Source organism: Copadichromis virginalis, linkage group LG7 (genome assembly GCF_057382275.1).
Source record: "Copadichromis virginalis isolate Kocher_CV1m ecotype Utaka linkage group LG7, C_Virginalis_male_GT1.1, whole genome shotgun sequence".
NCBI lineage: Eukaryota > Metazoa > Chordata > Actinopteri > Cichliformes > Cichlidae > Copadichromis > Copadichromis virginalis.
The window spans coordinates 64254453-64280401 of NC_140624.1; the positions used below are offsets into that span (position 1 = coordinate 64254453).

A 25949-nucleotide genomic window follows, 5' to 3' on the forward strand; every position below is an offset into this window, starting at 1 on the left:
TTTGTGGGGCTGTGGGGCGATTTGAACACACACAAAACAAATCTTTTTTTGTTTTTCTCAAATTCTGCACCACTTCTCTGTGTCTCTGTTGAAGCCTCGCTGGAGAGTACAAAACTATCCCTGGTTAGGAAGAGGTTAATGCAAAGCAGTAACATACTGTCCATTCGTTTTCTGCTAGACCTTTTTTTTAATGTATGAAAGAGGAATGAAAAATGGCTGCATTTAGTGTCAACGTTATGGATATCGAGTGGAAAGGTTAGAGGGAAAAATCCAAATCCCCAAATTGAAACCTGAATACCTACCTAACGAGCAGATATTAAAACCAAGACACTAAAATCAGACATTAAAGAAAAGACCCACAAACTTAATGCAAGTAATTACATTTTATAATTTAAAAGCCTCTGCATCCGATCGACACAATTTCCATTAAAATGTAGTCGTTCTGGTTTTTTTAGTCAGAGAAAAAATATGAAGCTTATAACTTATAACTAATCCAGTGATTTATTTTATGTGCAAGCAATACAAACATGAATTACTGAAAAAGCACTGCAAAGTCACAGGACTCAAGATCATCAAGGCAGTTCTCATTCTTTTTCCTGTCCTTCAAAATTTGACCAGGAAGATTTTCTGGTTTTCTGGCAGAGGAAGAAAATCAGAGTTACTGTAATCAAATATTTAAATGCAATTTGAAATTTGACATTGGTATTCATTACTCTGTACTTGTTAACAATGACCTGTTGTCAACAATATGCCTAATTATATATATATTTTTTATTTATTTGCCTCTCAAGTCAAGGGTAGTGTGTCTTAAATGATGTGTCTCATTCTTTTTGGCAACTGGTTCCTTCGAGTACATTTATTATATGTATGTAAAGCCATTGATGAGCAAAACTATAGTGATTTAGTTAATTATAAATAAAATTTATATAATACATAAACATTGTTTATTCAATTATCTGTTTGTCTGGAGAGATAATCAACCTTCTTATCCTCTCATAATAAACTACATAAAGCAGTTATGCTTCTTAACTTTTTGATATCTTTTTTTGGCTTTTTCTGGCAAGTTATGCTCTTTAGAAGGGTCTTGTGAATTATTCCAGTTAATGATCACCTTGGTCAGAACAGTTTCTTTAAAATGTCACTTGCAGGTTGTGTGAGAGCTTCGTTAACCATAACCATGTGTTGATCTGTTCTGACCTGTTCCTGCCTACGAAGATGTCCTTTTATGCTGCACTGAACCATTTCACAGACCAATAGTTTAGCTGTGTGAAAACACACCCAGTGTGAGATAGATGCCCTTCCAGAGACCAAGACATTGGAAAAGTAAGTTTAGCGAGTTTTCTTGGGAAGAACAAGTTTATTAAGGATAAAACGTGTCTTAACTCGTAGTTTGCAAATGTAATGGCAGCAGCTTGGTGTTCGTGATAGTCAATTTTTCATCTATGAAAAGCTGTACTAAATATATAAGAGCATAGGAATGATTTCGAACTCTATATAACTGTTGCAAATCTATTGCAAAAGTGTTGTAAGACCATCATGCCTTAGTGTTCCTCCAACAATTTCTTCATCCTATTTTCCTGTCCTTTTCCTCAGAGATTCAATAGCAGTGCCAGAGCACACAGAGTTTTATCTGTGCAGTGTGAGTAATGCAGTTCCTTTCTCCTAAAGAGAAATGTAAATAGTACTGGTAAAACAGCCTATTTTCACTGGGGGAGTTTCATTTTCAGCCAGTATTAGCTCATAACTTAGAACCGGGCTTCATCTAAAATCCATGGAAAGATCTATATTCCTTCTCTGACTGTAATCCCTGCTCTCTCTTCTTCATGTCCATGGGCATGATTGCTGTGATACATTTCATATTGCAGCAGGATGACTGTATCATGGGGTTTGGAGAATAGGACGTTGCTCCTGTGAAAAGATGTGTACTCCCTGTCTAACCTCGGGGAGCCCATCACCCTCCCCCTTCCGCTGAAGATTAAATGGATCATGTAGTGGAAAAAACACTTCGGTCACCTATTAACCATCTACTACTCTTATTGCACTCCTCCCACAATCAAACTTTCTCTCTGTTTTCTTTCACTTTTCTTCTGCTTCTTTGCCTTTCTCACTACATGTCTCTCTGTGTCTCCAGGGCAAGTATTGTCCAGAAGAGAGTCATCTATTTCCAGGATGAAGGCTCTCTCACCGTTCAACTGTGCGAGAAAGGTAATAACAGCTGCCCATCCAGTCTTTCTTTTCATTCTTGATTGCGTATCATGTTGCTAGTGTCCTGTGCTCTACGTGTAGTTTACCCCCCCTCCGTCTTTGGAGCACATTACCTCCCTTTATTTCATACTATATTTAAAAAAATCTCAAACCAACAAAGCCAGCTGGGGAAAATTGTGAGGACAACAAATCCTGGATGTCATGGGAATTTAAATATTGCTTTCTGTTTCGCTGCAGAGCCCAGCCACTGCTTTCATGCTACCTGTGATTTCATTGCAGAGAAAAATGGCACTCTAGCTTCCTAAAGCTCACAGCCAGCCTGATAAACACTGCGCTCTTGCGAGACAATAAGGCGTCAGGACTCTCTCAGCTCTGATGCACACATTTATTGTACAATAAAAAAAGAGAGCCTGGACGAGTGGTTTCTCAAACTTAATCTCAGGGGAATTTTACTTTCATAAAATCCTCCTTACCTCTCCGAAATCTAATTTTCCAGGCTATTATGCAAGCCAATCAAGCCGCCCTGTTTCAATTTGCTGACGTAAGTTAGGTCTTGTGAGTCATCCTGCTATAACTTAGTTGTCAAGTGAGGCTTTCTTTTTTTAATAATTTGGTGATTCATAAATATTCAAGAAATCCCCTTGACCTACCTTTGCAAAACATTGGTCCTGGGCAAAATCTGAATATTTATAAGCCTGAGTTAAAGCTAATGTGTCATTTTAATACCGGTTTATTCCGGGGATGTAATTTTGTGTCATTCTCGGTGATTCCAAATTGTCAGTTGCCAGGTAATTTATGCAGGTGTGCATTTATATCAAACCTTGCACCTCGGTGTGTCTGTTTGTTTACTCCAGAAATGTGTTTTTTAGGATTAATCAGGGCCCTGCGTCCCGATTAACCTTAAATTTTTACACCCGAGTGTCATTTTGTTTGTGCTGTCATCGTCGCATTCTGTCTCCTCGTAGAGGGTGAAGCTACACAAGCTCCTGCCATTGAGTGCTGTGCCTGTGGAACCGCCAAGTACAGACTCACCTTTTATGGAAACTGGTCGGAGAAAGTACATCCTAAAGATTATCCAAGTGAGTTCAGCTTCTCAACATCTTCTGACTGATGCATACATGTACACAGTGCACTGTGGTACCTGGAAATGCTCTGTAGGTCTGCATGAAAAATGTATAAAAGTATTGTAAGATGGCAGCGTGATGACAGAAACGATAAAAAAACTGTTTGATAATTTGACATTTTGACATTTTTTTAAGTTCAGCTCACAGTAAATAAATAAGTGAATAAATAGGTGGAAGGTGCTGGGTTTGAATCCAGTTTACATGTTCTGCTTGATAAAAATCACTTTTAGCTAGGTAGGTAGAATTAGCGCTTTCTTCATCTTGATGTCTGAAATGTGATTGATGTGTAGCCCAGATGGCAGCCACTGAGGATATGAAGTGTATAGCATTCCTATAACTCAGCTTTAGGATATGCTTGCCTTATACACTCACAACTTGGCAAGTGTAAGTACACTGGTATAGACACAACAAACAAGTCTGTGTTCTATGAAGGTTTAGATGACATATGTCTATATAGTATTTGGCTTATAAAGGTTTCCTCGTGGTAAATGACGAGATTTCACTAAGTCTCTGTACACAGTCCAACACATAACGCGTGTACAACTGTAACTTAACCAATTGTGGTAACTTCTGGTAACTGAAACTGCTAGTAGAAATAAATTAAAGATGTTAAACATGAGCACAGAGTCAGGATGAGTGAATGAAAGAACTGAAACAAAAGTTTTCTTTTAAAAAAATCATAAACATGTTGTCATAAGCTTCAGTGAGTTAAGAGTGTTCCTGACTTCCTGTGTTGTAGGACGTGCCAACCACTGGTCAGCTCTGATTGGTGCATCCCATTCCAGAAGTTATGTGCTGTGGGAGTACGGAGGCTATGCCAGTGAGGGAGTCCGTCAGGTGGCTGAGTTTGGCTCCCCCATCAAGATGGAAGAAGAGATTCGACAGAAGGTAGGATTACCATCATACGGATTCTCTGTGGGTTCTCACCCACTCCGTTTTTGAAGTGTCAGTGTTATTTTCCTATCTTTTCATATGATCCTTTCCCATCATGTTGGATTAAAAGTTCTAGTGGCACGACACATCAAAAGTATAAATAAAAACCACCAATTCTAGACCATAACAGTGTATATGGTATAATCATCATTTGAGGCGCTCAGGTTCGAGGGTTATTACAACATACTGTGAGATTAATGACAGGTTGCTCGAAGAACAAGCTGAAATATTGCTCACACACACCAACACGCACGCTGAGCAAACACGCATTTTCAAAGCTGCAGCTGATGAACGTGCAGCACCACAGTGACACTCCCATCTCCACATCATGTCTCGGCATTATTATCTATGATCTTTCTGCTTATTAAAACAGATGCATATTGACAGCTTTTAATGCTAGCCACTGCATGAAATCAGATTCCTTTGGAAACCATCAGCAAACTTCTTTTGACTGAACTATGCCTTTAGGGGATCGGATATTTTTGGAAGGCATTCACTGGATAGCACACTGGGAGGACGAGCTGTTGTCTCAGCTCTTCTTCTTCGTGTGTGCGTGTGGCAAAACTGAAACATAGCGCAGATAGAGAAGAGTGCATAACAGGACACAGCTGACAGGTTTGCTTGAGCGTGTGTGTGTATGTGTGTGTGTGTGTGTGTGTGTGTGTGTGTGTGTGTGTGTGTGTGTGTGTGTGTGTGTAACCCAAATGCTTGGATGTCTGTCAATATAATATATAATTTCCTATAGCTATATGCTGGACTACCAAAAGGCATTTTTTTCATACATTTATGTACTGCAATTCTTAAAGGAACAGTGATTTTTACATCTTGGGATTAGTCCCAGCAACTATAAGGTGGCGTGGAAGGATTCAACTGCAAATTGCATAGCTTCATCCTGAATTAGAATTCAACCTGCCGTCTATAAATGATATTCATTCATTCACTTGGAGTTTACTTGCTGCAATACGTGACTGAGAACTGCATTTCAGACATTTATAATCAGCACAAGACCTTATTTTTATCCTCAATTTTTCCATTCATCATGTAAAATCTTATATGGATGAATTTGTGAATAAAAGGTTCTGAAAACCAGCCTATAAAAGCCAAAATCTTTACCCAATCATATACAGACCAGATCATATTCAGACTTTTGTTTTTAGATTTTTTAGTTTCCGTTCTGATGACTCGTGCTTGTGTCTCTGCAGTCCACAGTGTTTCTGCTCTGTTGTGTCAAAACAAGTATTTAGCTTTGATTTAGTAAAGTATAGCTGAAATGTAGAAAAAGGGTAGTGTTTAGAAAAAAGACTTTTTAAATCACTGAATTTCTCAGTGGCTACAGCAGCAAAATTAAGCAAAAATTTGTGAATAAAATGTAGTTATTTGGAAGTTAGACTCTTTAATTACTCAAGAGATTCCTGGAGATTTCTTCCTGTTAAAAGGGAGTTTTTCCTTCCCACTGTTGCCAAACTGCATGCTGATAGGGGGTCATATGATTGTTGGGTTCTTCTCTGTATGTAGGGTTAAAAAGCAAATGCAAAAGTGTCTGATGAGTCCTTCTGCCTTACATGCTGGGACATTAAGGGTATTACTGGTCACAGACTTTCAAGCGCAAGAGAAAAGTAAAAGTTGAGTTCTTTTTATCTTATAACGTCAATAAAATTACATCATCTCGCTGCATCCCCCGCAGGGGTCCATCGACCACTCCTGGATGAACGAGTGCAGCAGCAGGTTGGGTCATTGTAAGGCACTAATGGTAACAAAGCCCAAAGGCTCCCTTGCAGGATCCTGCAAGCGCTGAACCCCCAGTCTAGATTAATTCTTCTTACCATGAAATTCCATTTAAGCTCCTGGTACAAGTAACTGTTGTGTTGGCTACACAGGTAGCTAACTGCTGCTGAATGTAAAGATTTAAAGTGGATTGCATGTGGTGGAAATCTGATACATTTGATTCTGACTCTGGTGAAAGGACCTAAAAATCTCGTTTTCCATTTCCCTGTTCTGTTTTTTATTTCTTATTTTGGTTGGGGAATATAGCCTCAGTTGCAGCGTCATTTGCCAATAATCATTATGCAGTAACAGAGGATGAGAAAACAGGATTAATGTTAAGAATATAACTTTATGTAATTATAACTAAAGTGCATTAAAGTTACATAAGCAATCCTGCTCTAAGGAGAATAGCTGGAGCCCATCGTTCTCTGTCCAGCACCACTACTATGAACACAATGCCCTTTCTTCCCCTTGCCTGCAATGCAGGTGTGACTGTTTAGGAATTTTGTGAAGGCTTCTCTTCGCAAAAAATGAATTAATAAATACAATTTTTAAATAATACAATGATATAGTTCTTGTTTATTTCAGCCGTTTCTTTCATTAATTCCTGTCTCCCTGTTTGCTTTCCAGAAATATAGAAGGAGCAAAGAGCTGATTTGTAAGACCTGATTATAGGATATTTCCAAACTTTAAGGGAATGTCAAACTGAATTTTCAGGTCTAAAGCACAGAATCACACGATGTACTGTGGAAACAAAATAAGGTTATAATAAACAGATGTCATAACAGGTAGACTGGGGAAAAATAAAATGATGTCAGTGATTGCACATAGCAAAAACGTTGGACTGCATTAAAAGAGCCTATTTTGCTGTATACCACTAACACTTTATAACGTGCATTTATTTTACACAGAAATATTCAATATAAATAGTATAAGCTCTCTTGTCCATCTCTCAAAAGAGCTGGCAGTCATTTTAGTTTACACAGTGTTTCAGTTTACATTAACATTAATGTTCAGTATGTTAGTGTGTTATAAAACTGTGATTACTGTGATAGTGCATTTTAGTCTTCTGTCTTCTGATTAAAATGTTACATTAATGTTGCTTGTGTGAACTGCTTTGACCTAAAGTATATGGATGTCTCTGCGTGTTTTCTTTCTGCCTCACGCTGTTTCTGTGGGCACTGATAGGTGCGTCCTGGCCATTTGCGAGGGAACAATAGCGTGGTGCTGGTGGGCTGTCAGTGTGGTGTGTGCCTGTCAGTTTAGGTTTGGGCTGTTGTGTGGAGACATTATAAGCTGACAGACAGCCCTAACTCCTCTCTTGGCTGGCTCTGTCTGTCTCTGGGGCTAATAACCACCCTGAGACAATGAAAACTTCAGCCTGTCTCATGGTAGAATGAGATGGCTTGATTGTGTACTGTAGACTGGAATGTTAGCTATTGAGCTGTTGGATGAAACAGCCCGATTGTACACTGGAATGTCAGCTATCAAGTTGCTGGACTTTGTACCAAGTCTTAAAAACTTTTTCTAATACGCCCATGATTCAAAAGGTTGTTTTTTTTTTTAATCGGTATGTCCTGTTCATGTGAAAATGTACTGTAGACCTGCAGTGTTTCAGTCTTTCAATATGCTAGGCTGGCTTATTTTTATTTATCTAAGATTTTTATATTCATATCCGTTAAGATACACTAAACCTATAACATATATAAGTTAAAAAATATATAAATACAGTATCAACCCAGTAGTTCAAAAATACAAAAAATGAAAATAGTCATATACAGTAAGAATATATTATAATTGTACTAGTAATGTATACTAGTAAATTTAATAATATGGTATAAATTTATGGAAATGTCATTTGGTTTCTGTACCTTTGTCTCTCATTTCTAAAGAGTTTAAAAGATCTGTAGAGTTATTTGGAGGAACAGATGCTAAATGCCTTTATTTACAGTGTTAACACAAAGCTGACATTTCCACTTGGATTTAAAAGTGTTTCCATACTTGTGTTATATGATTCAGTGAATTCAGGAACACATTATCAACATTTTCTTTATTTTGCTTTCCCCAAATGATGACTTGCCTTTGTTAGCTGGTCTTTCAAGCATGCAGTGGTTGAAGTTGCAGTGTGTTACACTTTGTTGACTGCCCATGGTCCATATCATCATCCTGTTTGAAAGCTACTTTTGCGCTGTTTTGGACTGGCAGCGTGTCAGTCGTATCCTGCTCCTCATCCAGTGTGAGCTTGGATAGCTGAGACAGAGCGGCTACACTACTTCAATAAGTGGCAGTGAAACGGATATTTATGTATTGTACAGTATTTAAAATTGATTCCAAAGGAAAAGTCCACAATATGTGCTGAATGCCAAGTGTCTGTTTCTGGTTTTGGCTTTTGTCAGCATCACAAACCTAAATCTGAAGTGCTGTAAACAGCAAATCATCAGCAAATGATCAGGATCTGGTACAGTTTTTTGGTTTTTTTTGGAAAACTTCTAACGCTCTCATTTATATGTGCACTGACTAAGATGAATTTTTATGTAGTTTTAAATGCACCTACTGACTGCCTCAAAATAGCAGCTTGAAATGTGTTTTGATGTTACACTGACGCATAAGAGGGAGAATGGCACCTCTTTCATGTTGCTCTTTTGTTGTTGTACTTTGCTTGAGGTTGTCGATTCGCTAGTTTTTAATCATAAGCCAAGTCAGCCCATTTTTACACTGCTAGAGATGTTGATGAAAAGAAAGAACATCTGCTTTACTCAGCTTGGAATGGAATTTTGTGATACTGGCGTTTACTATACATGTTAAACTGCAGATAAGTATGAATGACATTTTTCCTTCTTTTCAGTTTGAAAGAATGATTTCATATCCTAGTAATATCCTAAAGGTGAACGGTAAAGAGTATGGACAGTAATGGACAGTAAACTGATGATTTTGAGTTTGTTGCATGAGCTGTGTTCCAGATACAGCATCCTTGGCCCCTCAACAATCCTGGCCTTTATTGACATGACACCATCACACAGTTGCTGCAACTTTTCTGTAAATCTTCCATATCATCCATGAGGAGCTCTATTGAATAGAGATCTGGTGACTGTGGGAGCCATTTGAATACAGTGACCTCATTGTCCAAAGAACCAGTCTGAGATGCTTTGAGCTTTGCGACATGGCACATTATCCTGCTTGAAGCTGCAATCTCAAAAAATGTGCTTGGTACCAAAATACCAATACCACACAGGGCCCTGTGCTTTGTTATTTTAAGCTGGGTTATGTATAGTTGGGTATCTGTTTCAAAAATATATATTAGTTAACTTTCCAAGGTTTCAGGCACAAGAAAAGTAAAACACAGATACACACATACACATTTTTCTTTCAATTCGCTGGGGCATTAAGGTTCAGACTGGGTGAACATCGAAGTGGCTGCTGTAAAGGTGGGAAGCCGACATGGGTCAGTAATCCCTGTCTTAGCTGAGAATCCCAACCATCCAGAGGAGCAATCAGCTGTGGTGATGTGTGGACAAAGCCTTAAGACCAACCTCTCCATCGCAGCGCCAGCCAATGCTCCCCATCTAACAAACGCCTAAGCCCGGCACAAGACAAGCAGACTGGCAGACAGAGACACAGACAGGCCGGGGAGGGGAGATGAGACCTCAGGGCTCTCACTGTGATGATGTACCTACACTGACATGAGATTTAATAACCTATTGAAAGTTAAACACAGGGTTTTCTGTACATAAACATTTAGATGCTAAATATGATGTTGACAGAGCCGCGTGTGTCGCATTACAAAAGAGTGAACAGCTGTGACATTTTTTCACAAGGCCTCTGCGTTCATTAAAGACACGACTTACAACAGTCCTCTCCTGCTTGGTCAAGCTGAACTTGCCGATCTTGCCGTCCGTCCTCCTCCTGCACCTGGCATCCACTCCCGTTTGCACAAATGCCCTGCGGGCGCAGCCCAACATGCATGAGCCTGTGGAAAATTTGCTCATATCACAGTGCACATAGAGCATTATATTGCAGATTTAAACATGCCAGTAACCTCAAGTGCTGTTGGCAGTTTACTGAAGTTAATAAGCCGCAGACCTTTTATAGTACCTGTAATCCTACGACTACACTCAGGTAGAGTTTAAAGGATTTTATTCAAATTTTTTAAAACTGCCATTCCATTGTTTGTTTAATCAGCATCATTAGCAATATTAGGATATATTTAATGCAAGTTGAAGGAATTTAATTGGTAACACATGCGAATCACCATAAGGTAGAGCTGGGCGATAGAACGATAACGATATCTATTGCGAAATAACTTTTTCTCGATAGAAAAATTAAACTATTGCGATAGACCTCACCGCTCTTGTCCTCTTAAAAAAAAAAAAAGAACAGCCAATCCAAATTAAGTAGCAACCAATCAAAGCCGCAGCGTCACGTCACATGACTTGCTACGTACAGCACAAGTGCCAAGCCGCACATGTGTATTTGTTTGGGAAGCAGCCAGCCGCCGTGCCGCCCGGGTAATGGAGGAAATGAGTGTGCCGACTAGAGAAAAATCAACCGAGAATGTGACCGAAGGTTACCGAAGAGAAAACAGATGATGGTTCCAATGCCGGAGAGATTGTCGAACGGAAGAGCCATAGAAGTTCTGTAGTGTGAAGGTATTTCGGCTATTTCAAGTCTGACAAAAAACAGAGTAGCGTGCACTGTAAATTGTGCCGAAAGCAAGTCTGGAAATACAATAAACCGGTGCATGCTCAATCTCTCACTGGAAGCGCTAATTCGCCATTTGGCTTTTGTTTTAAGTAACTGTTAAAACTGTTGGAAAAGCTAAGCTATACAACAAGGAGAGATTGAGAATTTCCTTTTAGTTCTCAGTTTATTTGATATTGACAAAAGTTAGTCAATTTTGTCTGTTCTTCTGTAAAACAAACTAAGATTTATTTTTAGAATTAATATTTTGTTTCCAAGTAGAATTGACAATTTAGTAGTCTGTTTTGGTTGTTCTATTTTGAAACTTAAACGCTTTAGCGGCTGCCTTTTGTGTAGTTTGCAATATTTGCCTTTATTTATCTGAAAAAGTCTCATGTTCCTTAAGTACATCTACCCTGTTGAACTTATTATGGGAAATAAATATTTAAATAAAAACAAGCTGCTGATTATTTCACATTTTACTTGTGAGCAACGGCACATTTAAATCTTACAAATATAGTTATTTGGCTTATATCGTGATATATCGTTATCGCCTGAAATGAAAAAAACATATCGTGAAATGAAAAAATCTTATATCGCCCAGCTCTGTAGTTCCACAGCACAATGTGTTTAATACAGATGTGTGTATAACTACATTTTACCTGGTCTGACTACTTGTATTGCAAATGTTTGTTGTGATTAATGCATTGAATTAGAACACTTTCACAAAACCTGCTGCCTACATTACAAACGATGCAATCTGGGAACCCATTATCGGTCACCTGCTGACTTTGCTTCTGGGGACGCTGGACAATATTTCAGGGCTTTTGGTGTGGCAAGCACACGCGTTGCTGGCACTCTCTCACTGTTAGTGGATGCAGAAACATTTTTTAAAGCTAAAAAGTTATCCATTCCTTCTTTTGTACTTCACACAGACTGTTTATGTGGATGCAACATAATCAAAGGTGATTTACAAAATGCTTCTTAGACTACAACACGAATTAAGAAACGTTGAAGTATAAAAGAATCATATGTTCATATGTTGATAGATGGTTATCAAGATTATCAAAACGCAATTCACCTGGCAAAATGTGAAATCCCTGAAATTCAGGGGTGCTGTGCTACCGTCAGCTGTTGTATCCTTTTAGCGGTAAAGCACAGATGCAGTGTTTGCTTTGGAGTGATGATGGGAACATGGAATCTCTGGGCTTTGTGAGGGCTTGGGCTTGTTTAAAGCTCGATGGGATTGAGATCTGGAGACTAGATTAGCACCTTGTGTTTTTTGTTGATTTTTCTCATTCATAAATTAACCAGCAAGTTTCCACTGTGATGGGGTATGTTATCCTAATGGGAGAGCTCACTGCTAAGGGGAATTGCCACTGTAATGACAACATGCTCTGCTCATGCTGGCTACAGAGACATTAGTTGAGGAATGAGGTCTGCAGCAAACTTTAGGTGGGTGATGCATTTGAAAGTGACATCCAGACAAAGGGTCCAAGTTTTCCCAGCAGAACATGGCATTGTAATGAGATAATGCATATCCATTTTGGGGTTTCTGGAGGTCTTGAGCTCGGAGGCTAGAGGCGGGATTCACCCTTATTATGGGCGAACACAGTGCAGGCTCCAGGAAAATATGCAGACTCCACACAGGCCCCACTGAGCCACTGGGTTTGGACCTCCTTACTGTCGGGAAACAGTGATAATCACTGCACAGTGTAATCCCATGTCAGGTAGTTTTAATCTGATCAGTGTGTGTTTTTAATGTTGACGTTTCGCTTATGGTTTGGCTGTTTAAATCCTGTTTAAAGACGTGGAATCTTCTTATTGGCAAGTTGTATGGGGCAGCTTATTAAATATGCTACAAATTCTTGATCATCCACAAATGATTCCTAAATAACCTTTGGTGCCACCACTGCGATAATAATGCTAAGTGTCTGGTTTTTACTTTAGTGAACTAAAGTGAAAATCACTCATGTCAGCAGGTTAAGAGCAGACAAGTATGAGAGATTTTTGTCCCTTTGGGACCCAAAAGTATGTTTTAATGTCACCACTCTCCAACTCAAGAAACAAAATTACACGCCGCATTTAATTATTGATTGGTTTCAAATGTCACATGAGGCAGAGAGTTTATAACCATCACATGAATGGAGGTTGTAAAATGTAAAGTGCTGCTGGCCAGGGATTACGTTCTCATCCTTGTTAATGCCACAGCTCACGATAGAGGACACAAAAAAAACCTGCAGCTACCTGATTTATTACTTCCACTGAAATGCCACGTACTCTCAACCAGCTGTGATCACGTCAAGATCAGACAGAGAAATGTCAAGAGCTGCTGGCCAACAAGAAATTTGTATCAACTTTAAAATGAAGAAGTGTTGGTCACATTTTAATTACCTTAATTTCGTTCTTTGCCTTAATGGTGATTTTACTTGTACACTCCAGCTTACCTCTGAAAGGATTTGTGAATCGCAATCTTCTTCTTTCCGCATGCATTGCTCAGCAAGCGCTTCAGGGCACTGTGTGTTATGACTACAGCTGTTGTTGTGGAAACCATTTTTTTGTTCAGCTTTTAGCACTGTAGGCAGCAGCCAGAATCCATGTTTTTTTTTTTTTTCCTTTTAAAACAGGGACACAAAGGAGGCAGGGGTATAAAGAGAGGTGGACAGAGGTGGTCACAGACACAGGTTTTCGCTCCAAACGTTGCCCTGAGCCATAGACCTGACCATTTACTGCCCTGAGCTACTACCTATCAGATCTCCCTGGGGAAAACTGCATCTGACATTTTCTCTGCCCAAAGTGACGCTTTTAAAATCTCACTTTCACAAAAAGTTTGAAATGTGTCACAGTGACCTCTGTGCCACAGAGGATGGTCATGGCAAGAGGTTTGTGGCTTTCTGCTGCTAGTCTGAACCTATTTTCATTATTTCATTTCATTAGGAATTGCCTTTATTAATATCTATTTTCTTTTTTTCCCCATTCCCTCTTCAAAGTGGAAAAACTTTAGTTCCTTAAGTTACTTATCTTATACTTTTATCTTCTGTCTCGCTTTTTGTTTCTCTTTGCAGTTTCTTTTTTGTCCACTTTGTTCAAAATTTAATTATTAAATTTTTTCATCCATCCTTAAAACATGTCAGGAAATTTTATACTTTTTTTTGAAAGTTCAGTTTAAATACAATTTAAATTTTTTTATTATCAGTTTACAAAAACAGTGATCTCATGGTGCTTTATATTGTAGGTTAAAAGTCTTTCTGTTGCGAGGAAGAAGTCCCTTTTAACAGGAAGAGACCTCTGGCAAAACCAGTATCAGAGAGGGTGAAAAGTTGGGATGGAGTGGGGGAAAGGGAATGCTGACCTGCTGTAAAAGGTTACTTTCTTCCTTTGCTATTTCAGCTTTTCCAACTCTGATGTTAAAAGCAGGGACGTGCAGAGAGGTTTAAAGGGGCGGGTGCTCAAAGTTAAAAAGGGGCACATTGAACCATGCTGAATAACAACAACACACATTCATCAAGAATCTAATATGGGAAGGGCAGGGCTGTGTTGATCTGAGACTGTAGACATTAAAAAGTCCACAGGAGAGATGGTAGCTGATTAAACAAGTGTCATGAGATAATAACAAAATGCAAAGATTGGTGACAGCGCTTGGAACCATAAGGCAACGAAAAACTGTGACATAAACTCGGCTCTGCCTGTGAATCACTCTTTGCTTCTCTTCTTCCTTCCCATCATTTCATATATCACTCTCCACCTGCTGTCTATCTGAGAACAAGGCACAACTTGCTATTGCAATAAACTATAATCTAATTATCCACACCTAACAACTCTTGCACTTAATCTATAATAAAATGATGACAGAAAAATGTTATAGCCCTGCCTTTAGTAGCCTCATACAGCTCCTACTGTTTCCTCCTCATGTCCTTACCAGCCATGTCTGCACAATGTTATATCATGAGTAATATTTTTTTAAATCCAGCTAAATAAAACACACACATGCACACACAGTGACATTTTAGACCTTCTTCAGAATACTGTATATACTATGGGCATCCTTACATTATTATTTATTACTAGAGCTACAATAATAAAGCAATGAGGAGGGGGAAGTAATAAATATGAAATAATGTATTTATGATGATTCCATTTGTTTCACTATCCACTCTGTGCAGGGCAAAGCTTATTACATTTTTAAACTGTAGAGATACAATCATTTTACTGCTGTAAAATCCAACTTTTGTCTTATTTAAAATATAAATCTAATATAATCTGCTTCTTAATGTATGTTCTTTAAAATACAGCGTGTGTTTTTTAATATATTATAATTATAATAATTATTATGTGGACATGCATATTAGATCGTTTTTTAGTGAAATATAATCCCTCCAGAAAGGCAGGAAATGCCCAGAAACTTACTTTAAAACTAAATATGTTCCCTAAAACGGTGACAGAGCTACAGACCCATGACAGCCTTACACAGGTAGCCAGCAGCTATGACCAGCACTACTTGTGCAGTTAATAAAAGGACAGGTAATGTTTGTCGCGCTGTTGCACACACAGCACGCTCGTTTGTTTCAGTTCGTCAGTTGCAACAAGACAGCTTACCAACGTGTACGTAATAAGCTAATACTCCTGGGTGCTACACACTACAGTGTACGCTGTACACCTACTTACTGGTTTTGTCGCATCAGTCTGTGTCTCTGAGTTAACTTGTGTTTCAGCAGAGTGAAGCTGACCCCCCACCCACTTGAAACGTAAAGGCAAATAGGCGGAGCGGTTAGTGCTACGTTTGTGCTGATTTGTGCAGGTAAAATTAGCGTTTGTGCTGCTACGGTTTCCGAGATATTAAACTTTATTTTATAGGTCATTCAAAGGTCACCATCCCCCCAGACTGCTCCAAAACAAACCAAAATGGTCTACTTTTTTAGTGCTACGTTTGTGCAGATTTGTGCAGGTAAAATTAGCGTTTGTGCTGCTACGGTTTCCGAGATATTAAACTTTATTTTATAGGTCATTCAAAGGTCACCATCCCCCCAGACTGCTCCAAAACAAACCAAAATGGTCTACTTTTTTAGTGCTACGTTTGTGCTGATTTGTGCAGGTAAAATTAGCGTTTGTGCTGCTTCTGTTTTAAAGATATTAATGAAAATGTAAAGGTCAACCAGCCCCCCCACATTACCCAAATCCAACAAAAGTGGTATCAAACGTTTGTGCTACGTTTGTGCTGGTTTGTGCTGCAAAGATTTTCGTTTGTGCTGCTATCATTTTAAAGATATTAATAACAATTTCTAGAGGTCATCAGAGGTCAACCAGCCCCCCCACATTAATTAAATCAAACAAAATGGGTGTCAATCAACTGTGCTACGTTTGTGCTGGTTTGTGCTGCTAAAATTTTCGTTTGTGCTGCTTCTGTTTTAAAGATATTAATGAAAATGTAAAGGTCAAAAGGTCAACCAGCCCCCCCACATTACCCAAATCCAACAAAAGTGGTATCAAACGTTTGTGCTACGTTTGTGCTGGTTTGTGCTGCAGAAATTTTTGTTTGTGCCGTTATTATTTTAAAGATATTAACAAAAATTTCTAGAGGTCAACCAGCCCCCCCATATTAATGGAATCAAACAAAATGGATGTCAAACGTTTGTGCTGGTTTGTGCTGCAAAAATGTTTGTTTGTGCTGCTAACATTTTAAAATGTTTAATAAAATAACGTCTTGATGCGTGCTTAATCATCCAGGTAAGTAAATCCCAAAAGGTTGATTCTGTTCATCTGGACATTTTCAGTTGGAGAAACGTTTCGTCACTCATCCAAGTGACTTCTTCAGTCTCAGCTGACTGCAGGTTTCCCCAACCTTATAAACACCCGTGAGTGAAGTTGCCCCCCCTACCTTCTTCAAATCGAACAAAATTGATGTCAAACATTTGTCCTGCAAATTATTTTGTTTGTGCAGGTTATGTTTCCCTAATTTTATAAACAGTACATGTACAGTGAGAGAGAGATGTTACATCTGTCTTCACTTGCATCCCAGTCATAGAAGCGTTGGAGGTCGTTCATAAGAGATTACAGGATCATCCCAACCTCAGCAACAGGACCACTCTCAGCACTGATCAGTTGTGTTTGCTTTTGGAACTGTCTTAATTCCACCTATTTTGCATAAGGGTCAGTACAGGCAGAAATCTAGGTGTGCCATGGGTTCCCACAGGCCCCTGGTCAAAGTCACCAAACCAGTTCGTAAGCAGGTACAGGTGTGGCCAGAAGGGTCCTCAGAGGCACTGCTTTTCCACCACAGGCCGCCACACACGACAACACCACAGACTTTCAGGAATATACAGAAACTGTCACTGCCTACATCCCAAAATGCATCGATGATGTCACAGAGACCAGGACTATCACTGTCTGGGCCAATCAGAAACCATGGCTCACAGGTCAGGTTTAAATGCTCCTAAAGTTGAAAAATGCAAGCCTTCAGAGCCGGGAATTAGGTGAGTCTAAGAACAGCAAGGGCAAACCTGTCACGTGGCATCAGCTACAGCAAAGCTTCAGCGACAGCAGAGATACTTGGAGGCAGTGGCAAGGAATACAAACCATCACAGACTACAAGCCCACTCTACAGACCGTGGTGACACAATCCCCAGACAGTGTGTGGAGATCCCTCCACCATCATTACTGAACCCAAGAAGTCATCTATCTCCTGCTTTAAGGACTACCGTCCTGTCAAACTCACCTCCATCATTATTAAGTTAAGTGCTTTGAACGGTTAGTCATGCATCAAATCAAATTATTGCTTTCCCCCAACCTGGATCCATTTCAGTTCGCATACCGGTCAAAACGCTCAACCGATGATGGAATTTCAACTGCCCCTCACTCAGCCCTCACACATCTGAACACTAGAGACTCATATGTCAGAGTGCTGTTCATAGACTTCAGTTCAGCATTCAACACCATCATTCCCCAGCAACTCATTCACAAACTGGATCTGCTGGGGATCAGCACCTTGCTGTATAACGGGCTGCTAGATTTCTTGACAGGAAGACAGCAGACAGTACGGGTCAACAGCAACACCTCCAGCCCAAGAACACGGAATACGGGGGCTACCCAAGGATGTGTGTTGAGCTCCCTTCTCTTCACTCTGCTGACCCACGACGAGATCTACTACAGGGGTGAAGTTAACCATCTGCCAGAGTGGTACAGCAACAACAACCTGTCCCTGAATGTGGAGAAGACCAACAGTGACTCTACTTCCTCTGCAAACTGAGAAGCACAAGAGATTCAACCCCCATTATGAGCACCTTTTACAGAGGCACAGTTGAGAGTATCCTCACCAGCTGCATCACTGGTGTGGTATGACTCCTGCATTGGGTTCTGCAGGAAAAAATGACAACGGGTAGTGAGAGCAGCCGAGAGCATTGTGGGGACCTCTCTTGCCTCCCTCCCCAGGAGATCTACTGCACCTGCCTCATCTGGAAGGTCGTCTCCATTACAGGTGACTCCACTCATCCCTTCAACAGCGTCTTCAGTTTGCTGCCATCAGGAAGGATACTGAAGAGCCTCCGGGGCAGAACCAGCAGACTGAGAGACAGCTTCGTCCATCGGGCTGTCAGGATGCTGACCATCTCTGGATCGAGAAGGGGGGCCCAAGGGTACATCTTTCGCCATCCTACAATGCTGTGATTGTAGCCATTCCCCACTTTCTGTGAATGGTACTCATGGCCATTGATCAATAGGCTTTGATTAGTTGTCATTGATCAATGGTCATAAGAATTTGCATACTAACAATCATGGAATTAACCCCCCGGCACATTGTTCATTCAGTGGCGCTAGTTTCCTTCACTATGCAAATGTACTGTTTATATGGTTGGGGAAACCTACAGTCAGCTGAGACTGAAGAAGTCACTTGGATGAGTGACGAAACGTTTCTCCAACTGAAAATGTCCAGATGAACAGAATCAACCTTTTGGGATTTACTTACCTGGATGATTAAGCACGCATCAAGACGTTATTTTATTAAACATTTTAAAATGTTAGCAGCACAAACAAACATTTTTGCAGCACAAACCAGCACAAACGTTTGACATCCATTTTGTTTGATTCCATTAATATGGGGGGGCTGGTTGACCTCTAGAAATTTTTGTTAATATCTTTAAAATAATAACGGCACAAACAAAAATTTCTGCAGCACAAACCAGCACAAACGTAGCACAAACGTTTGATACCACTTTTGTTGGATTTGGGTAATGTGGGGGGGCTGGTTGACCTTTTGACCTTTACATTTTCATTAATATCTTTAAAACAGAAGCAGCACAAACGAAAATTTTAGCAGCACAAACCAGCACAAACGTAGCACAGTTGATTGACACCCATTTTGTTTGATTTAATTAATGTGGGGGGGCTGGTTGACCTCTGATGACCTCTAGAAATTGTTATTAATATCTTTAAAATGATAGCAGCACAAACGAAAATCTTTGCAGCACAAACCAGCACAAACGTAGCACAAACGTTTGATACCACTTTTGTTGGATTTGGGTAATGTGGGGGGGCTGGTTGACCTTTACATTTTCATTAATATCTTTAAAACAGAAGCAGCACAAACGCTAATTTTACCTGCACAAACCAGCACAAACGTAGCACTAAAAAAGTAGACCATTTTGGTTTGTTTTGGAGCAGTCTGGGGGGATGGTGACCTTTGAATGACCTATAAAATAAAGTTTAATATCTCGGAAACCGTAGCAGCACAAACGCTAATTTTACCTGCACAAATCTGCACAAACGTAGCACTAAAAAAGTAGACCATTTTGGTTTGTTTTGGAGCAGTCTGGGGGGATGGTGACCTTTGAATGACCTATAAAATAAAGTTTAATATCTCGGAAACCGTAGCAGCACAAACGCTAATTTTACCTGCACAAATCTGCACAAACGTAGCACTAAAAAAGTAGACCATTTTGGTTTGTTTTGGAGCAGTCTGGGGGGATGGTGATGTCATCAGCAAAAAATATAACTTTTAATATCTCAGATACTGTAGCAGCACAAACGCTAATTTTACCTGCACAAACCAGCACAAACGTAGCACTAACCGCTCCGCCTATTTGCCTTTACGTTTCAAGTGGGTGGGGGGTCAGCTTCACTCTGCTAAAATGCGCGTGCTCTTTGTGAGCTCGTTCCCGGCTCGTAACCAGTGCGTTCTGCCGTCGAGGGCGATCATTGGTTAAATGTGATCATGTGACTGATGCAAGCCAGATCCTTTTATTTAGCAAAACTATGATTAATAGTTAAATATTATTGTTGAGGGGCACAGACAGGACTCCGCACGCACACACACATAAAAAAAATAAATAAATAAATAAAAAAAATTTAAAAGTTGCCTCAACAAAAGGGCACTTTGGGCACTCATCAGGAAAGGGGCGGGTGCTCAAGCCCCTCTAGCCCCCCCCCCCCCTCTGCACGTCCCTGGTTAAAAGCCCGACCTCACAAGTACTACTGTTGTGTATTGAGTGAGAAAAAACTTAGCTGATCAAAATTAGCAGGCTTATAAGAATAAAAAATAAGAAAGAAAAGTTAAGAAAAGTTGTTTGTACAAAGGGTAACAAAGGCCATTAGATGTTGTTCACAAAGCAACCATGGGAGCCCAAATCTGTCAAGAGACTGACGACCATTTTTCAAGAAATTTAAGAGGAAAAGCTGTTGCTAATGATTGGGTCATAGACTCGGTTCTAATAAATAATTAAAATATTTGTATTTTTTATTTTTGGGAAATTAACATGTTTTAAGCCATTTTTATGTGTTAGTTTCTTTTCCATGTCCCAGTCGCCAGTCTTGGCGACCAGTGACGAGGCCTCCACTCCTGGCCGCCACCCGGCACACAATGCACTCAACCCCTAAGGCCCCTCCTGCGGGTGGCCTGCAGGAGGATGGGCTCCCATGATACAAGCAGAAGAAATTAGCTTTCTCCGAAGGGTGGCTGGCCTCTCACTTAGAGATAGGGTGAGAAGTGTCACATATGACTGTGTGGCCACTACCAGCTCCACCACCATCATCAAGTTTGCTGACGACACCGTCGTGGTGGGCCTGATCTCTTATAACAACGAGACGGCCTACCTGAAGGAGATTAGGAATCTGGAGAACTGGTGCCAGAGGAACAACCTCCTTCTAAACGTCAGTAAGACAAAGGAGCTGATAGTGGACTTCAGCACTAAGCAGGAGAGGAACTACCAGACCCCTGTCATCAACGAGTGCCCAGTGGAGAGAGTGGACAGCTTCAAATACCTCGGAGTTCACATCACGCAGGACCTGTCATGGTCCTGTCACATCAACACCGTGGTGAAAAAGGCCCGTCAGCGTCTCTACCACCTCAGACGCTTGAGAGACTTCCAACTGCCCTCCAAGGTGCTCAGGAACTTTTACTCGTGCACCATAGAGAGCATCCTGGCGGGAAACATCTTAACCTGGTTTGGGAACAGCACCATGCTGGACAGACGAGCTCTACAGAGGGTTGTGCGGTCAGCTGAGCGCACCATCCGCTCCGAGCTCCCTGACCTGCACTCAATCTACAGCAGGCGGTGCTGGACCAAGGCCAGGAAGATCGTGAAGGACCTCAGCCATCCCAACAACAGACTGTTCTCTCTGTTGAGGTCAGGAAAGCGATTCCGCTCCCTGAAGACCAACACAGAGAGACTGAGGAGGAGCTTCTTCCCGCAGGCGATACGGTCTCTCAATCACACCACCACACAGTACTGACCCACACATATGGTTCTTACACACACACTGGACTTTCTGGACATTGTTTTTGCACAACACTGGTCACTATATTCTTCATTTCCGGTTAATACTTGTACAGCTGCTGTTATTGTGTATATATTTATTTATATTTAGATTTCTTCATACATTCTTATATAGTTCTATATTGTGTATTGTGTATTTTGTTGTACAGTTATTTTATTTTCAACTTTAATTTATATATTTTATCTTATTCTTCCCAGTTAAATTTACCCTTCATTCTAATTTGTGTTGTACAGTTATTTCATTTTTAACCTTAATTTATATTTTATTCCTTCCTTGTTAAATTTACCCTTTTTAATTTTTCATATTTATTTCCTATCTTATTCATAGCCTTTTCCTTTTTTGTTTTCTTTAGGTCACGAGCAGTTGTCCAAGCATTTCACTACATATCGTACTGTGTATGACTGTGTACGTGACAAATAAAATTTGAATTTGATTTGATTTGAAGTTCAGCCATCTGGGAGGGGCTCAGAGTAAAGCCGCTGCTCCTCCACATCGAAAGGAGCCAGTTGAAGTGGTTCGGGCATCTGATAAGGATGCCTCCTAGGCGCCTCCTGGGTGAGGTGTCCTGGTCATGTCCCACCGGGAGGAGGCCCCGGGGCAGACCCAGGACACGCTGGAGAGATTATATCTCTCGGCTGGCCTGGGAACGCCTTGGTGTTCCCCCGGACAAGCTGGAAGAGGTGGCTGGGAGAGGGAGAGGGCTTCTCTGTTTAGCAGTCTACAGATTTTATGTGTTGGAGATGCATTATAGCATGACAGTAAAGTCCAAACTATTTCCAGACCACGGACAGCTATCCGTCTATAAAAGTGAAGGTAATATGCTAACCTGCTCCATAGCCAGTCCACAATGGTAGTGCAGAGCTCGAGGAAAATGACCCAGCAGCCAAACAGTGTAATATAATAGTAACAACCAAAGCTTCACTTTCAACAGGTAAGAGAAGCAGAGCTGTACAGGCTTGAATGTTGTAGAGGAAATGTTGCCCTTTTCTGCAGTAGAATTGTTGCTGCTATCTTTCTGCTGCCTCTCACCAACGTTGCTGCCGGCTCTGTGATAGAATTCAATACATAAAGTCAAACTGAAAAAGATGTCACATAATGAGCAGTGTAGCAAATGAATTTCTAGAGGAACTAAAGAAGTTCATTAATTATTGTTTGTTTTTTTTCATGTAGCGTATTTATTTACAAAGGGTAATCTCAGTGTTCCTGGAACAGGCCATGACCTTAAATTTGAATGTCATCTTTTAATTGAATAAACTCAAAAAGGCTTTGTGGCTTCCTATTTTTATTCTATTTTCTCAGCTTGTCTTTTTTTATAATGTTACTGTTTCTTCTCGGGATTTTTGCTTCCTTTTCGCCCGTTCATTTTCTTCAAACACCTCACTGCCTAACTGACTGGCATCCCCTCCCAAACACCCAAAAATGTTTTCCTTTTTCTCATGCTCTTATGAGCATGATCAATCAATCAAAGGCATATGCTACATTCCTTTTATGTAAAGCACACAGCATTTACGTGCAATAAAATGTGCATCCAATGTCTTATCGGTTTTCCAGTTTCTTGACATTCTCATCCTAATGTCAGTACTTTTTTTTCTTGCTTTTTCCTTTCTCTGTAATCTCATAGTGTTTGCATTATCTCTCCCTGCTTTGAAGGTCCTTATTTCAGAGAGAATGTCAGAGAAAGAGGGTGGGGGGTAAGATGAAGATGAATAGACAGAGAGGGAGAAGAGGACCAAGAACTCCATCCTTCACTTTCCTCTCTCTCTGCAAAACACTTCACAGGAAATTGCTACAGACGTGCCACTAGACAGAAGGACAGATAGGCAGGCACGCATGCACTCACACACAAAACCACTCCCTACATCTTTATTGCTTCCCATAGAAGTCAGGAGCGCACCGCTGAATAAAGAGAGACAACGCAAGGCGCTCGGAGAGTGCTCCAAAGCTCTCCTTCCATTCCTTTCTCGTTGCTGACATCTGTCACATTTAGAAGCGAGGAAGTAATGCTAAGTGATGTACTTTCTCTGCATGTTCACAAACCGTGACGCGTTGACAAAATGTTTTGTCAACTCGTCACAGCCTCTAAACTCCATTGAGAGAACTGTCTTTTGGCTCTGCTCAAAAGGCCTCAGTGGGGAAGTGAAAGCTCTCACCTGTGAGGGTACCACGCAAACACTCACATGTGAGGGTAAGTAGTTGTTGTGAATACACGTCATCTGTTTCACATCGTGTGGTCCTTTCAGGGAAACGGGTGATAGGCAGCTGGTCAAGCCTTCCAGGTACAGCGTTTCTTGATGGAGACGTTGGATAATTCAGTTTTTATTACAAGATTGTTTTTCATTGTAGTAGGACTCTCACCTTGATATCTCTTGGTGTCTTGGACGAATTCGCGCTGCTGCCGTACACCACACTGATAATTCACACATTTTCTCTGCCTCCAGGCAGCTTCTTTCTTTAGTCAGATACATATCATCCTCAGTAAAATACAACTAGAATATCTTCTCCTTTTATCCCCAGTACTGCTGCTCTAGAGAAAACAATGCTTAGCTTGTGTATTTTTTATAGTTTAGACATTTTATTTCACGCACTTTATCACCTCATGCATGTTTGTGCTGTATGTGCTCTTTACTGGGTGTTGGGGTGATTTGACAGCAGGTTACTGTGAAGGGTGTTGTCAGCTGCACTATCTTTGGACTTCATTTGTCTGTGAGAGCAGGAGGAGGCTGGAAAAATGAGAGACAGCTCAACCCAGTGTTGGCTGTATGTGTGTCTGTGTGTGTGTGACTTTTCCTCTGCATGTATCTTGATTTGTGAACTCGTGGGAGTAATATTATGGATCTTGCGTTAGGTTTGTTAAGTTAGAGAGCAGCCGATAACAATAGGACGCACACACAGATGCACACATCGTGTTCACAGAGTCAGTCCTGGGGGATTTTTGAAAAGCTTTTGGTGGCTGACAGACAGACAATGTCTCTCAACTGGCTCTAATTGGCTGAGAGTTGCAGGAGGGAGACAACTGGACGAATGAAGTGGGGACGGTGACAGGCAAGACACATCCTCCCTAGTTTTAAAAATTATTTCATGTCAATCTCACTCATGCATCAGTGTGTAATACCAATTAATGACTGCATCTGGCATCTCTCGTCTTTTTGTTTCCTCCTTATACTGACTGTGGAATAATCTTGTTAATATTAAACACAGATCCTTGTCTTCGTAGTGAGGAGCCGGCTTCTTCGAGGTAGCGTGGCATGTGAAGTGAATGAGAGGATGAGAACAGTGTTTCTTTTTTCAGGGTGTTTCTCTCAGACAGCACAATCTGACAATTTGTTTTTACTATAAAAATGTTCATACGTTTGGAGGAAGTCGTTTATTAAAAGCCTCCTTTTTGCATCAGCTGATTCATTTTAAATCCAATATTTTAGTTTGGCAGAGACTTGATTTCCACTGATGGCAACATGAGGCTGCAAAGCAACACCTGTTGACTGTCTGAAGGTTCTCTGTCATCCAGGTCATCGTAGTCTAAGGAGCTTGGAAAGAAAAGCATCTGGACTTTCACCTCTCACCTGAGAAACTTCTTCAGTTCTAAGAGCAACTGGTGGAGAGTCCCAAATTTTAAGCCCTATGTGAGTGTCCCCCAAGAGGGTCATGGGCCCCCTATTGATCCTCTACCTAATCACACGAGCCAAGGTGTAAAAATCGGAGTGAAAATGGGTATTGACTGCAATCCCGAAAAGTTGATTTTGTTCATCTGGACGTAGCGTTTTCAGTGGGAGAAGCATTTCATCACTCATCCAAGTGACTTCTTCAGTCTCAGCTGGTTGCAGGTTTCCCTGACCTTATAAACAGTACATTTGTACAATGACTGAAAGGTCAGTTCTGTGATCATTAATATGCATTAATATGCAAATTGTCAAGACCATTGATCATCACTGATCAATGGTCATGAGTCCCATTCACAGAGAGTTGGGGAATGGCTGCAATCACAGCATTGTAAGGTGGTGAAAGATGTACCCTTTGGCCCCGTCCTCAGTAGTTCACAGATGTTTTTCCCTTTTCACGTCGTCTCTCTGCTCAAACCAGCGTTCCTCCCTGTCCAGGATGTGTACATCCTCGTCATTGAAAGAGTGTCCACTGGCCTGCGGGTGTAAATAGACTGCAGCGTACTGGCCTGACGAGGTGGCTCTTCTGTGTTGTGTCATCTACTCTGCCAGAGGTTGTTTGGTTTCCCCGATGTATAAATCCTGGCAATCCTCCTGGCACTTAACAGCGTACACTATGTTACTCTGTTTGTGTTGGAGGACCCGATCCTTGGGGTGGGCTGATTTTTGGGGCACCATTTTTTTGGGGTTTGAAAGCCACAGGTACGCAGTGTTTCATGTGTCTCAGCTGTTTCGATACTCCTGACACATACGGGCTCACTATGGTGGACCGACACATCAAGTTCACCATGGAGGATATATGAAAAATGACAGGCTAGCATTCTTA

The 25949-nt window shown here is 40.7% G+C and overlaps 1 protein-coding gene across 1 annotated transcript in view; it reads left to right on the forward strand.

The window, feature by feature from the left end:
- spon1b (spondin 1b) overlaps positions 1-25949 on the forward strand; it is a 134569-nt gene that overhangs the window by 32993 nt on the left and 75627 nt on the right. The window contains exons 4-6 of the mRNA XM_085464736.1: positions 2132-2205; positions 3171-3284; positions 4069-4217. Coding sequence (XP_085320862.1) covers positions 2132-2205; positions 3171-3284; positions 4069-4217 — 337 coding nt within the window. The remainder of the gene's footprint in view (positions 1-2131; positions 2206-3170; positions 3285-4068; positions 4218-25949) is intronic.